This window comes from Geospiza fortis, unplaced genomic scaffold (assembly GCF_000277835.1).
Source record: "Geospiza fortis unplaced genomic scaffold, GeoFor_1.0 scaffold114, whole genome shotgun sequence".
NCBI classification, from domain to species: domain Eukaryota; kingdom Metazoa; phylum Chordata; class Aves; order Passeriformes; family Thraupidae; genus Geospiza; species Geospiza fortis.
In genome coordinates, this window is record NW_005054383.1 from 2,451,334 (window position 1) to 2,467,643 (window position 16,310).

General features: G+C 41.3%; 1 protein-coding gene across 1 annotated transcript in view; it reads left to right on the forward strand.

Annotated features, from left to right (window-relative positions):
* CREBBP (CREB binding protein) overlaps positions 1–16,310 on the forward strand; it is an 84,071-nt gene that overhangs the window by 36,411 nt on the left and 31,350 nt on the right. Inside the window, 10 exon segments of the mRNA XM_014308739.2 lie at positions 92–205; positions 6,912–7,154; positions 7,796–7,895; positions 8,347–8,493; positions 8,946–9,063; positions 11,521–11,713; positions 11,817–11,870; positions 13,057–13,181; positions 13,711–13,899; positions 15,310–15,729. Of these exon segments, the coding sequence (XP_014164214.1) occupies positions 92–205; positions 6,912–7,154; positions 7,796–7,895; positions 8,347–8,493; positions 8,946–9,063; positions 11,521–11,713; positions 11,817–11,870; positions 13,057–13,181; positions 13,711–13,899; positions 15,310–15,729 (1,703 nt within the window).

The following is a 16,310-nucleotide window of genomic DNA, read 5'->3' on the forward strand; positions in this document are numbered from 1 at the left end:
AGTTGAAGAATAGAATTGTTCTAAAAAATAAAATAATTCAAAACCAATTAACCAAGGAGTGACTCTTAACTCTTGCTTTCCCTTGCTGCAGTTGCTCATTGTGCATCTTCGAGACAAATCATCTCCCACTGGAAGAATTGTACTCGGCACGACTGTCCCGTGTGCCTTCCTCTGAAAAATGCCAGTGACAAAAGAAACCAACAACGTGAGTATTTCTCTTACTGCTGTCACCATTGAAACTCTCAAACCCAGTTGATCACATGTGCAGTGGAGCAATAAACTCTTGACAGTATCCCAACAAACTTAGTAGCTGTTAACAGTCTTGTACAAGGATAAATATCCCAGTGAATTTCCATTTCTGATCATTGAATGCAATTTATTACTTAAATACAGTAATACTTAAATACTTAAATATATAAGTGTACTTAAATACACAATATTGGGGAAGTCTGAGCTCAAGCACACATCTTTTCTAAAGGGTGTGGCAACTTCTAACTGGTGTTCCATTGTGAGGCAGGTCAATAGATTCCAGCTATGAAGCAGTTTTGGATGTAGGTGGGGGCTTGGGGAGGAGATAAGCTACTTGATTGTGTTTCTTCCTGCTAGAAACAACTTAAATCAAAATGCTAATGATTTAAAATAATCAAAAATATTTGAAAAAATCATTCTGTCATGTAAAACGGTCAGGGTGTCTTAATCATTGCATTTAACACTGGTATAGATTAGCTGTAGTTCTGTAAATCATGCCTGGTTTTTATAATAGCTGAGCTGTTACTGATCCTTGGGGCCAGTCCATTTGTAGTTTATTTCTTCTTCCTTTTTGCTCTGAAAAAGAAAATTCTCAACTTATATTGGTAGGTTTGCTTCTCATCAAGTCCTTTGAAAAGATGCCAGGGTGGAACATTTTACAGCATCGATGTAAAGTTCTAGAAGTCTTAAGTCATGTTATGCCTAAGTATATTTAAATAAGGGTTAAGAAGTGGAAAATAGCTGCAGGACTTGCAAAGCTTGTACGTTGGAATTGGATTGGAAGCATTCTGCTAATTTCCAGCTAAACTGAGACTGCAGTGGGGAACTCCAGTAAACCTTGGAGAATGGAGAATTGCTCCTAGGTTAGGGGGAGAGTAGCTGCTAAAACTACCATGATTATCCATTGAGTGTGTTCTCTTTATGGTCTAAGTAGGGGTTTTCCTCCTCCAAACTGAAAAAATTACAACTGTAGAGCTACTTGGAGCTCAGGATTTTGTTTTTATTTTACCAAACTTCTCCATGGTAAACAAGATAAATCTTGTGCTTTGAAGGTAGTAATTTGTTGCAAGTGATTACTTGTTTGACCCTTGAAAAATGTGTTGAAAGCTTTGCTTTTTAATATGACATGGTCCATTTGTGCTTAACATCCTTATTACACAGTTGTTATCAAAGTGCTAGCAGCATCTACCAGAACAGAATTGTATTTTTCAATACAAGCTGCTGGTGAAAAGTAGTTTGTGCACCATTTGTTTGGTTGCTCATACAGCTGATCATAAGAGAACAAAAGCTGGAACATAAACAAGCCTTAAAAATAATTTTGCTATGGAATCAAATACGATATTGTCTGACTGCAACAGAATTATAGTGGATAAGTGTAGAATTTGTCTCTCTTGTTGCATATGGAGGGTGTAAATTTGAAATCACCTTCTATTCAGTTAATCGATAAACCAGTGGTGCAGGGTTCTTTGTCCTGGATTATGTCTGAGTCATACACATAACACCTCATGGTATATTGGAAGTGAAAGAGGAGCACTTAAAGTACTTTTTTAGCTGTATTATAAAAGGTACCCCTTTTTGTGCATTCAGGAAGGTTTGTGAAGTGATTTACATTGGTATGGTCATTTTTAAATGTTGTGCCTGATCAGGTGGATACTAAGCAGAGCTGGGTTAGTTTTAGACTGGAAGATAATGTTGTCTTTTTAAGAATAATTCACAGTAGCTCCTACTAAATTGGGAGGAGGAAGGAGTCTGCATTTAGCAGAATACAGAGAACATTCAGAAAGGGAAAAAGGAATGAGGAGTGTAGTGATCCTTCTCCTATGCCTTCCTTGCAGGGAGTCCAGAACCCCCTTCCTGGGCCCATCCCTGTTTTCCTGTTGTTATTTCAGTCCTGGTGTGGCCATGCTGGGCTTTCAGAAGCTGTTTCAAAGGGTGCCCACCTTTTAGAACATTCTGCAGTTCAGCATGCTGAGCCATTGCAAGGTGGTGCCTCACTTCCATGCACAGTCATTCCTGTGCTTTTGTAGCTTTCTGTTCCTACTCCTTGGGGATCTGCAAGTCCTGGAAAGTCCTGGGGTTTAGGTTATTGCCTTGGAGCTGTTTCTGTGCAGGTCTTTTAGTGCTGGGATTTTTTGCAAAGAACATTGTGCTAGGTTTCTTTTGTATTGCCTTTTTTATTTCTTTTAAAACACTCTTGAACTATATTTTACTGTAATGGTTGATAGTGACCTGACTTGTTAATAGGACATATTGGGACAAATTTAAAATTCTTTTTGTTCCACATGGTTCTTATTGTGTGTCCCATATACCTCTGAGGGAGCAGGGGAAACTGGAAAACAAATATTATTTTGCACATGGTAAAACATTAAGCTTTTCTTTTGAATAAGCAAGTGAATCCTGTGTTTTGAAGTAATGGCTTGAAATTTGGTTGAAATATTTTGGGGTTGAAGGCTTGTTTTTGTTAGGGGCCCAACACTATATGAGTCACAAACTTTTGCAAACAATTGTTGATATATTTCCTAGTTTTGTAGCTGTGTCAGTTATTTTTTTGAAGATTCATCTTGTCATCCACTTGCTTGAGCTCCTTAATTCTTCCATTCCTGGCCAGGGCAGGTGTGTTGTGCCACAGCTCCTGGATCTGCTCCCATTTGTGATGTCCTGGGCCATCCCCATGTGCAGCACTTGGTGTGCATGATTCCAGGATCAGGGGACCCTGGAAAACCCCTGGGATCCCCCCTCAGATGAATGAGACTGGAAAGGGGAGTTGTGAACTTGGAGCTGGTCTCCTTGTAGGAAAATTTTAAATAAAATACAGCAAGGAGAAAGCTGGATTAAGAAAGATGAAACTTGAGGTAGCTACTCTTCATCTAAAAGTGTGATTTTAGAGAAAACACCAGAAATTCTGGTGTACGTGAAGTCAGGGATGAAGGAGCAGGAATCTGATGAGGGAAATGGAAGCAGGGACCATGATCTAGCTGGCTGATGCAGCAGGTTGTTGAGTACAGGCAGGACATGGAAGAGAACCTGGATGTGGAGCTTTTGGGAGCCAATCCTTTGCAGAGGAGGATGGAGTGAGTGCATCCATGCACAGGGAAATGTGTCCAGGAGGAGGAGGCAGCAACTTCTTCAGTGGAGTCTTTTTCCTGTGAAAACAAAATGAAATCCAGCTTGTTCAAGTCTTACTGTCAGTGACTGTAAAATCTACAAACAAAACATGTCTCTTGTTTTTTTTCAATTGCTGGAAATCATCTAATGGTGACCCATCAGTTATCCCATGGAGCCACATGGTAGATAATAGTCCATGGAATAAGGAGTTCCACTGATTGACTGATCCAATGCTTATGAAGGCTTATCATTTAATGCTTAACTTAAATAAAAATTAAAATGGCATTGGTGGTGAAGTTTAAAACTGACACTTCCTGCTTCAAGTTCCTCATAAAATCTTTACCCCATTATTTGATTCAAGATAGAGCCTTTAATTAAATGATTGTGTGCATTTACCTTCGTGTACCTGCCTAATTCTGAGGGCAGGACAGGCTTGTGCTGAGGTGAGTCAAGGGCACCAGCACAAATTTTGCTCCAGCCACTGAGAGATGAACAGAGTGAGGAACAGGACAGAACAAGTCTCAATTAGAAAATTCAGAGGCAAAATCAAACATTTAAACCAGCATGGCTAAATTTAAATCACCTCAGCTTGTTGTCTGAGGTGATGAGACAGTTGCTGAAGGATTTTGGTTTAACAATTGCCAGCTGTTCTAACAGACAATTCTGTCTCAATTGCTACTTTTTTTGCATCTTAATTGTTAGTATTACCTTCCTTCTAGCTTATTGATCTAATCTTAGAAGTTTAGGAATTTAAAATTCTCCAAAATGGTTTAACATGTTCACTGAAGTGGTCAGGTTAGAGGAGTGCTGGGCATTCATACTTATAATAGCATTAGGGATCTGTACTTAAAATAAATTTAATTAGGTGGAGGGGTTCCCCTCTAGAAGACCTGAGTGCAGTGTCATTAAACAGCACCTGAGACAGACATTAAACAATACCTGAGACAGGAATTCTGCAGGTGAGCTGCTCTTTGATGGTTTTGGTGCCTTCTGGGGCACTGGGGCTGCTCAGGAAGTTCTGGGGCTGCTTAACTTGTTTGAACTTTCCCTCCTCAGCTACATAAACACAAGTGACAGTGGGGCACACAGAGCCAGTTGTCTTTACAACATTTAGAATGTGAAATACAGAGCTCATTTCACACTTGTACCTTCTGTCATGGGCTCCTCAACGTCTGAAGCACCAGTTAAGAAAAATAAATTGCAGTAGACATTGCTTCACGTAGCAGTGGCCTAATGTGTTTGTTCCAGGGCTGTGTTTATTTTAGTTGACTTTATTTCCTGCAGTATCTGCCCCAGAAGGGACAGCATTTGCACTTGGGTCTCTCCAGAGTGGAAATTTAATATTCTCTGCCTCCATCTTCTTGTTTGACAGATAATGTCATGCCTTCATATGAAACCAGTGAACAAACAGACAAAAAAACCTCCTTCAAAACCAGGTTCCTGGTGTTGGGAAATACTCAGAACAGGATCCTGTTGAGTTGTGAATTGGTAGGAAAGCTGAGGCCAAATAGTTTAACATTGTTCTAACACAAGGACTGAACTTGTGCTTTGTAGTGACTGAAGCTGCTGCCAAAGCCCAGCCCAGAGCCGTGGGCTGGAGGGGCTGGACCTGTCCAAGTGAGCTCCAAGCCAAGCCTGCAGGCTCAGGCAATCACTGGTTTTTCCCCAGAACGTGAGGGGTGGTGGAAGGCTGGGCTCTCCTCTGTGGGGTGGCCTGAGCCTTTCCCAGCTTCCCAAACATTGGCATCCCCTGTGGGTGTTCTGCCATCTCCACACTTCAGCACTGAAAGCAGATTGGGGGGTTTTGTCCTAATTTTTCTGGTGGAATATCATCCTCTAACAAGCTGGAATTCCTATTAGCTCCTGACTCAATCTGTGCTGTCACAGCAGCCTCTGAAGCCTTTTAAATTCCAGGGTGCCACAACTTTTGTGCTATTTAACCTTCCTATTCCTTGGCTTGCAGTAATGTAAAGACATCTTTCTGCTAGGTTGTGTGATTCCAGAGTATTACATTAAAGTCCAATGAGGAATTCATAGAGATGCTCTTTAATATGTCTTTTTTCTTAATTAAGCTGATAGGATCTTAATCAGCTTCTGCCTTTGTTTTTAAATTCTCTTGGAAGTGATCAGTGAGTTCAGAAGTTATTGTGAGTGTGTCCACAGAGTGTAAATATACATAAGCCTTAATTTCTATGGTAATCCCAGCATTTAAAATACTGTGGATTGTCCTTTGGGGGGAAAAAGGATGTTTTTTGTAGGGCTGCTTATTCAGGAGAGGGAGATATCTGAGTTTATTTATTTGTAGTTCTTTGGCAAATGAGATCAAATTGATTTCTCATCTGGTGAGGGAAAAGTCTGGACTCTGCAATGTGTGTGTTTTCTCTTGGGTGGAAGCTGGAAGCCTGTGTATCTCTTTCAGTGATTCAGTTTCCATAGTGGGTAAGGATTTAAGAAATCCAGGATAATGCTGTTAATGTCTCAGAAGGCTTGTTTTCCTGACTTTTTTATCTAACCACGTGCCCCTACTAATATTTCAATGAAACAGTTATTGTTGCCTATATTAAGAGCCATTACTGTTGCTAAGTTTAGTTCACACATTTGTAATGCACATTACATATTTAATTACTTAAGGGGGAAAATGTGAAGGAAGTGTTACTTCTACCAGAGTCCTGATTATCAAAATGCAGTGTCCCTGTGCTGAGGGTTGTACTGCATGGGTCATTCACCAGGGAACATGGTATTACTTAGAATGGCAGCTAAAATGAGAACCAGAATGCAAAATTTTGCTCTCTTCTGGATCAAGTAAATACTACTTTTCCCTGTTGTTTCCATTCCCTGTCTAAGGAAAATGACTCTTCCATACACCTGTGTGGTGGGAGAGGTTGGTTGTGGTAGCCATATAGGTTAATGAATACCTAAACATCATCTAAATTATTTACCAGGGTTCAACCCCTTACTGACTCTCCAACTTATTTTAGATTTAGCCAGTACAATCTGAGACTCCTCAGGGTTTTTCATATCTCTGAGTAACTTGGGGTTTAAGGTAATTTGGCCTTCAGAGGATTCATCTGGTGACTGCTCGCAATGAAAATTTCTACCAACAGATCTTCAGTATTACCTTTGTGTCCAAGGACACAGTGTTTCTGCTGAACTCAGGATCTCTGTTCTGGAGCCAAATATTTTGACCTAAAATGGGATTGATGGGAAAGAGGGAAGTAGAGGAATTAAATTTTTTCCCCCTTAGTTTACTGTCCCCAAGCATGAAAATCCTATTTAGCCTTATATAGGAGCCTGTACTATATATCTATTACAAGTAATTATGGGCTTATCTGCCTGAAATTTACAGCACTTCTCTTTAGACTGCATGGATTAATAGCCAGGGTGGGTTCTGTCCTGTAGAATCAAAGGCTGAGTTTTCCCACAGTTGTTCTGTCCTGTGGCAGAAAAATATCTGTATCTTAGAATATGTGCATGTTCTGGTGACTCTTGGCATGACTGGTTTTACTCCTTATCCTCATTGAATTTTAATTTTCTCTTATCCTTTCTCTTCTCTGTAGCCCTTTTAGGGTCTCCAGCAGGTGGGATCCAGAATTCCATCGGTTCTGTTGGCACGGGCCAGCAGAGCACTCCAGCACTAAGCAATCCCAACCCAATTGACCCCAGCTCCATGCAACGAGCCTATGCTGCCCTGGGGCTGCCATATGGCAACCAGCCCCAAACACAGCTGCAGCCCCAGGTCCAAGGCCAGCAGCCAGCACAGCCTCAGGCTCACCAGCAAATGAGGACCATTAATGCACTGGGTAAGTGGAGAAAAGACCAAGAAAAAAAAGAGTTAAAATTAATTGTTGTTGAATTTTTAGCACAGTCTGCTATTTTGTTTGGTCAGAATAGTGACTGTCTGTTCGTGTTGTTTAATAAGTTAAAAATACACTATTTATATATACTACCATTAATTTACATTTGAATATTAGAAAGTTTTGAATGTAATGCTTTTGACAAATAGCAGACGTTTAGATTTCTGTTAAAATATAGCTCATTCTGTTAAAATATAGCCCATAGCTCATTCTCTGACGTGATCAGACAGAATTTCTGAAGGATTTTGGTTTAACAGTTGTCCCCTGTTCTAACAGATAATTCTGTCTCAAATACTTCTTTTTTTTGCATCTTAATTGCTAGTATTACCTTCTTTATAGCTTATTGATCTAATCTTAAGAGTTTATGAATTTAAAATTTTAATGGACTCATTTTTGTAGTTCAGACTGAAAGTAACTTGGTTCCATAAATAGCCATGTATGTGCAGCACAGCAGGTATTGTTATAAAAATACTTAACCTGATAAATTGCTTCTTTAGTTAGCCAGGTGAGTCAGTAAAGTGCAGTTTTGTCATATTATTGTCAAAATTGTGAACTGTGTACCAATGATGTTTAATTTTGTCCCAAAGGAGCCAACCAGATGAACCTTCCCACAGGAGGAATAACAACAGACCAGCAACCGGGTCTAATTTCTGAAACTGCTCTTCCAACATCCCTTGGGACAAATAAGTAATGCACACATTTTCATTCTTGCTCAATTAAACATTTATTTCCATGCTTATGAAAGTAAATAAGAGCATGCTTTAAGAACTGACTGTATTGGCATGGAGATGGACGTGTACAGCTCTGCTCTCTCTCCTGTTTCAGTTCCAGAGCTGCCACTTTGTGCCTCCTGAGAGCCCCACAATATTTACTGCTTTTAAATGAAGTCCCAAAGGAAGAATATTTTTATTTTTAAGTTCATAGTTGTGATTCTTTACCATTCGCACTGTGAATGTGCCTTGTAAACTCCTGAGCTTTGCTGCTTCAGTTTGTTGATGCCAAAATTTCATTTAAAAGAATGTTTGATGCAATAGCTAAAAGTGATGAAAGCAACAACTCAAAAACTGCTTCAGGCATCAAACCTATAACAAAATTCTGCATTCTGGTACTCTAACAGTCCCTTTTGTTTTTATTTCAGCCCACTAATGAATGATGGCACAAACTCTGGCAATGTTGGAAACCTCAGCTCAATGCCAACGGCTGCACCTCCTTCGAGTACCGGGGTAAGGAAAGCATGGCATGAACATGTCACTCAGGACCTGCGCAATCATTTAGTGCATAAACTGTAAGTATTCACCAAGGCTGCCTTTTTCTCGATGTTTTTAAAGAATTTCAATACAGTAGTTGTGCTATTCAGCTGAAAAGAAAGTTATCAGTAGTGGTTCTCAGGTGCTGGGACACTCAGGATGAGTTGTTACCTTTAATTCTCCTCTTCAGTTTGTTCTTGGTGCTCATTAAGGAGTGGGCATGGAATTAGTTTCTATTGCTAGTAAATTTGTTCTGCTGTGGTGAACAGTTATTTAGATTCCAGACTGTTGAGCCTCACTTTATTTTCATAATTTGGTTTGTTTTAATCTTGTGAGAAATAGTAAAATACTATTTTTTAAACCATTTTGATATGCTTTTACATATCTGGTATGTAAGGAAACATCCAGGGTGATTATCATAAAGCTGTATACTGATTTTGGGTTTTTTTTCTGAAGATCTTTTTCTATTATTGTTGCTCCGTCCTTGCAGTGTCCAAGCCATCTTCCCCACTCCTGATCCAGCAGCACTGAAGGATCGCCGCATGGAGAACTTGGTGGCTTATGCCAGGAAAGTGGAAGGAGATATGTATGAATCTGCTAATAGTAGGGTATGTGACTTCAGTCCAACATGTCAAAGAACAGTAGTATCACGAATCTTAGAAGTGTAAAGAGAACCCCAGAGAATCATTTCACTGCCCTCTTAATGAGGAAAGTCGTGTTTTCTGTCTGTGACAGTGTTTGTCTAGGCCCAAGCCATGTGATTTATGTCACTCCAAGCTAATTCAGCTATAGACACCATCTCCATCCCTGCTTGCATCCTCCTGAAATGCAAGAAGCTTGGACCACAGCTTGCAGTTCTTGATGTTTCCCTTACTGACTTCCTCCCTTTTTGGCTGTCTGTGTAAGCAGTAGTTTTAAATTTTTCTTAATGCCTCTTTACCACTGGAGGTTTTCTGCAGGACCCAGTGCTGTTCCACTGCTTACCTTCCACCTGTACCAATGGAAATAATTCTCCTCTACTCTGCAGCACCAGGAGTAGTTGTACTAAGACATAAAAAGTCAGTCAGGCTTCTTTGTGGATGGGGAAAAAACCAGAATTCCTGTTGCAGTTCACAATTTTTGCTCTGTCTGCACAGAGATGTCAGCTCAAATCTCTCTTACTTGAAGGGAGCAAAGCCCTGTTGATTGACAGGCTGAGGATATGACATGGTGGTAATTCTACCCTAAAGGAACCACTCCCTAGAAGTTTTCATTGGAAAAGACAACAATATTAGTGCCAGTAGAAACAGCCAGCAAGATCCTACCTGATCAGAAACTTGAGATCCTTTCTTAAACAAGGGAGGAGCATCTAAAGAGAGCAGTTAGTGGCATTTCAGGTGATAATCAGATGATCCAGTCAGACACTTCTGCCCCTCTCAGCCCACCTGCCAGAAGAGCTGGAGATGGAAATGCAGGTTTTATTTCCCAGAGGCAGAGAGGCAGTGGCCATTCTTACAGTGCTGCTCAGTAACCACATTGTATCCTCCTTGTAGCTACCAAGAGGTTGTTTACAAGGAAGACTTGGGTGTGCTCAGCCGTGGTTACCCTGGCAGCTGTAGAGACCAATTTTAGATAGAAGGAGGATTTCATGGTCACACCTGGCTGTCTAAATACCTTCTCAGCAAGGATGAGCATAGCAAACTCCTGATTGTAAAATGAAATGCCTTTTGACAGACAAACACCCAGAAGTATCTTCTCCTCACCCCTCAAAACAGCTGTCAGAGCCTCCTGGCCAGAAGTTTCTGTTATTGGAATTCATCTAATGTATTTGGCTCCAAGCAGCAAACTTGGAAGAAAGCAGTAATTCAGAATGTGTTAACGATGCCACGAGGAATTACATCCTTCTTTTTGAGGAGCTCCCATTCTACTTTGACACTGAAAAACATATTAGTATCATTGTAAGGAGTTTAATGCTGTTCTAGCAGCGTGTGCTCCTTGTGAGCACAGGATTTGCAGTGGGAAAGCAATATTAAATTTACAAATAGGAGCTTACAACTGAAGTGACTTGAGAAGAGGAGGGGCTGTAAAGCTTTTTAACTGGACAGCAGAAAGTGTCTGTGCTGATTTTTGAGAAACTCTGAGAAGTGACCTGAAAAACAAAGCTTTATATTGCATGACTGGACTTCCTTAACAAGGCTGCTGAGGAATACATATCTCATATTAAGTTTTCAGAAATTATTAAATCCTGATGTAATAACAATTTCTGTGCTCTGTATAACCCTGGGTTCTAAGAGGGTTAGTGGTGGCCCCACAAATAAAATGTAGTCTTGAGGGTTTGTGGGGTTTATTTTGCCTTTAACAGGTGCATAATCACTTGGCAGATGTGTGTCCAGCAATTCTTGACAAGCAAAATTGTCAATGTGGTGTGCACTGTGACTGTCTTATTGGGTCTGTTGTCAGTGTGGGTTGAGTAAAATGGATTTTTCATCTTGTACAGATATAATGTTTACTTGTCTCTGCCTGTGAACTATTTTTCACTGAATTTTCTCCATTCCTGTGAGGTTTTGTCTGGTTTTGTTTATCCCTTGCCATGATTGTTGATAGACTCTTTAGGAAAGAAGCAGTTCCTTTCTTTTATGTAAAAATTGATTTGTCCTTAACATCTGTCCTGTACCACTGTGCTGGGAATATCTTTTTATTTTGCCTGTGAATTAGTGGAAATGTTCATTATGAAAATAACATTTAAAAATCATTAACACCTAGAAACTAAATCACAGCTTCCTGGGTTTTGCTGAAGCAACAGAGAACTTCCAGCCTTCTCCTTTGCCTGCTAATTTACTCAGAGTAGGCATGCAGGGTAGCCAAAAACAAATATAATTTCTGGAAGCTTTTTTTTTTCCTCTTCTGCATTAAAGCAGAGTAGACTGTCTTAATTTACAGGATTCTGAAGATAAATATTTGTGTTTCAATTAGGCAGATGTAGACATTAAAAAACAAAACAAACCCAACCCAAAACCAGATGACAGTATTTAGGTAGACTGAATGAGTTTTGCTGCTGCTGATTACTCTTTGTTTTTCCCTTCTAGGATGAATACTATCATTTATTAGCAGAGAAGATCTATAAGATACAAAAGGAGCTAGAGGAGAAGAGGAGATCTCGTCTCCATAAACAAGGGATGCTGGGGAACCAAGCAGCCTTACAGACCCCTGGGCCCCAGCCCCCAGGGATTCCCCAGGTGGCTGCTGCCATGGGCCAGGCACAGCCCGTCAGGCCACCCAGTAAGTGCTGCTGGAGCTGCTTCCCAGGAGTCTTTGGACTCCAGTAAATCCTGAGGTTGTGTTTAGAACTGGTTTTGCTGACCTTTCTTGTGTTGTGTTGCAGATGGGCCTATGTCCATGCCAACCGTGCCTATCAGTCGAATGCAGGTTTCTCAAGGTATCTGTTTTCCTCTCTAATTGCAATTTATGGGTTCAAAATAAATGTTGGGGGAGAAAAGGTGATCTTATGTTGGGGTTTTTTGGTGTTGGGAGGGAGGAACTAGAGGGGCTGCCTTCTTTTCAGCATTGCTCTGTGTGTCAGTGCAGTGCTAACAATATGGATCCAGCACTTTGCTGGGGATTGGGAATTAATTCAGTGCTTCCAAAGAGAGGACAGCTCAAGCAAGAATACTGTGGATAATCTCATTTAAAACACTGTAAAGGGAGAAGGATGTTGGCATGTTTTCATCAGTTAATTAGCCAAAAATACACCTGTAGCTGGAAACACAGCACATTAGTCCTAACATCTGTGTAACTAATGATAGCCTTTCTTGGTTTCTGCTGGAAAGTGCATCTAAAAAAGCCTTGGAGCTTGTTCACAGCACTTGTTATTACTCACTGAGGCTGCTGTGAGCTCATGGGTGGTTTTTTCCCAAAAAACAAACCCATTTCTTTTAGGTGCTTCAACTTCCTTCAAAAAAGTGTCCTCAGCTATTTTATTTCTTGGTTCAGAGTTAGTACTAAGTCAAAATTTGTGTCGAAATGTCCTTGGGAAATAAAATAATTTTAAAATTCATTTGAATAGAAGAACAAGTTGATAACAAGTATAGCTCCATAATTACAGCTTTAGACAAGTTTTCTGGAGGGATTCAATGTTTTGTGTGAAAAGCACAACCCCTGTTAAAGCATTTTGCCAGCTTTTGTCCTGATTTCCTGATTTGAGACTTGGAGTTGCCTTGATACATCCCATATGTATTTTTATCATATTTACTTCAACCATTTCAGGTTGAATAAGACAACCTTATTCCATGTTTGAATAAGACATTGCTGTTTCAAAGCAAATGCCTGATTTTAAGAAACCATCTTAAGGTATTATTTATAAATAGCATCCTATCTCTGCAGATCATCCGGCATCTACTCTTCATCTCTTGCATTTAATTTTTTTAAGACACCAAAAATTGTATTTCATTAATTGTTCTAAACACTTTTTGCATCCTGATTTGTCTGTTAATTGAAGTAACTAAAAGATAAAGCACAGGGCGGTCGAATTGCAATCATAATAACTGTTAATTTTCTAGTAGAATATAGATCCATCAATTGTGCTGACTTGTTCCTAATGAGTTGTTTTGGGGGTGCATTTGCAGGAATGAATCAGTTTAACCCCATGTCCATAGGGAATGTACAGATGCCCCAAGCACCGCTGGGACCGCGGGCGGCGTCTCCGATGAACCACCCGGTGCAGATGAACAACATGGGCGCCGTGCCCGCGGTTCGTACCCCACACCCTGCCCACCCCAGCCCACCCCTCACGCCCCTAGCACTGCTGCAAACTGTGGGATCATTTCATGGCAATGCAGCAAGCATGACAGGCTTTTATTTAGGTGTTTGTTTGCAATGTTTACTTGTTCGAAAAGCACCGCCCGTGCCACAGGTGCAGTAATCCCCAGCAATCTGGGGAAGAGCATCTACTGTCTTTGCAGTATATAAACCTTCTTTGTTCCCACATGAAAACATGTTTTTATTCTTTAGAAAAACAAAAATATTTTTAGTTCCCCTGGATTCTCTCCGTCAACCCAGGGAACAAAACAGAGTTAGCACTTTGAATGTTACCTGTTAAAAATAGTGAATGCTGTGGAGCAAATGCTGAAGTTATGGGCACATGCCCAATTCCAGTTAGTGTAATTAAGCCAATTTTCCTTTTAATTTTTGTCCTGTCTTTTGATGTTTTCAGTGTATTTTCCTTTGTCCTTCTCCATCATACTAAATGGTAATTAGTTAATCTGGATGTTAATTTTCAGATGGCAATGTCTCCTTCCCGAATGCCTCAGCCACAGAACATGATGGGAGCTCATTCCAACAACATGATGGGTCAGGCTCCTACCCAGAACCAATTCCTGCCCCAAAACCAGTTCCCAGCATCCACTGGAGCTATGAATGTGAACAATGTGGGCATGGGTCAGTCAACCGCCCAGGCCGGGGTGGCACAGGTGAGATGGATTCTCTAAGATTTATTTGCTCTTTATTATTTTGCTCTGATTTATTTACTTATTTGTTTATTTGTATTTCTAAATCCATTTTTGATGTAGTCACCCCAATTTTGGGGGACCCTGGGTTACATCTGCCTTCTTCAGAAGCTCTCACATAACTTATCGACATCTGTTAATGGGGGCGCAACGCCCTGCAAGTCCTGATTTAAATCCCTTAAAATGCATGCTGAGGAGATTTTTAGGGGAAATATCAGAAATCAGTTTATGGGATGCCTATGAACATATGTTTTGTCTCTGTGTGGACCAGAGTAGCTAACTTTAAATCTAAGATTATAATAAAGTGCTTGGGCAAGATCTTCTAAAATTTGTTTTAACTTCTTTGCTTCTGGAGAAAAAAATGTTGGATTTTTCCTGTAATATTTTTCTTTTGCAATAATGGTCAGTGAAGTAGCAGCTGTGCTTATGATGCCAAAGTATCTGCTTTTCCAGAGGGAAAGGCTTGTTGTTTAACTCAGAGGCCAAGTAATTTAGGCTTGTTAAAACCTCCAGAGTTCTGAGAGATTACTTAGATCAGGTTATGAAGGACTCTGTCGAGTCAAGTTTGGAATATGTTCAGGATGGAATATCTACAGTTGCATGGGCCCCTGGCTCAGTTGTTTGACTGCCTTTGTGGTGAACGTTTTTTTCCCAATGCATTTACTTCTGTAAAACTGCCTCTGTAAAGACAATATAGAAGTGTGTTTTAAATTTGAAACCTCATCTGCAGGAAATTAACTGATTTGTATTTCTAAGAGTAACAGTTACATTTGAGGATGGAGTATTCTTTTTTATCACCAGTCATCTGATGCAATCTTCAGTAAAATGTATCACTTAAAGGTTTAAGTACATCCAGAGTACTTTATTGTTGCTGCTCTGAAAAACAAATCCCAGGTTTTCTGAAGCATCTTGAGCAGTTTAATTAGAATTCAAGAGAAAACAAAAAGACTCTTCTTAAGTCTTGCTCTGTGCAACTCCATCATTAAATGTGTTGACCTGCCCTCTAAAGCAGAGCTGCATCAGAGTCCTGGCCTAAAAATGGATATTTGCTCAAAACCATTTTGTGTCAAAGCCTGACCTTTGCCCAGCTAATGGCACGATTTAGAGGCTGCCTGTGGGTTTCTGTGTTACTGGCATTGGGAGGATTCCCTCTCTGTGGCAGTGGAATTAGTGCATGGCACAACTGGATCTGGGAGAAAGGTCCTTGAGAGCTGATGGCAGCGATGACAGAAATCAGAGCAGTCACTTGCAGCAGCAGCCTTTGTGGCTGATCTGCTTGCACTGACAGTATCCTGTCAGAGAAGGCTTCGGGGCTGTGATTGAAGGGATAAATGTGATTCCAGGCTCTGTAAGACTCTCTCTCTCTCTCCCCAGCAGGGGCAGGTTCCCAGTGCTGCTCTTCCCAACTCCATGAACATGCTGGGGCCGCAGAGCGGGCAGCTGCCGTGTCCCCCGGTGCCCCAGCCCCCCCTGCACCAGAGCACGCCTCCCGTGTCCTCTGCAGCCGGCATGGCACCGATGCAGCACCCAACCCCCCCGGGAATGACTCCTCCCCAGCCAGCAGCACCCACGCAGCCATCCACGCCGGTCTCGTCCTCGGGACAAACTCCGACCCCGACGCCGGGCTCTGTTCCCACGGCCACGCAGACCCAGAGCACCCCCACGGGGCAGACTGCGGCCCAGGCCCAGGTGACACCGCAGCCACAGACCCCTGCCCAGCCCCAGTCTGTGCCAACCCCACAGCCAGCCCAGCAGCAGCCAACATCTGTGCAGGCACAGCCACCCGGCACTCCAGTAAGTACCAGTCGGTCCCCTGTGCCTTGTGTCGTGACATGCCACGAGTGTCCCTGTCTGTAGCACCATGTCCTCAACGTGTAGAGCCCATAGCTGTCCATAGCAGCTTCTGCTTTAGACCAGGGGGTTGGTTAGAAGTGTGTCAAATGTGTGTGTTCAGATGTTCTCAGCATTGTGTGAAGGAGGGGGGGTTGAATGGCCGGACTGCTCAAAGTAAAATTGGCAGCAGTGTGCAGAAAGATGAGGTGTAACAGGCATAATGCTCTGTTTGGCCATAATCAGAATCTTTTCTGATCCTGAGATTTGCATAGATTTTTTTCCTTTTAAGATACAGCCAGGGCAAATGCACGTTTCAAGGAATGTACAGTGTTTTACTGGGCAGGTGTTTTCTCTGTAAAAGAAGCCTCTTTGGGGCAGAATTTTTCCTTGGCTTCTCCTCTGTAAAGCAGAGTTATTAAATGTGTAATATCAAAACTTGGCTACAGTGACCTGTATCCATGTTCTGCACTGTTGTAGAATATCATCTCATGTCTCTTTTTGTGCTGTTCATTTTTAGTAAAGGAAAATATTTCTATATATGC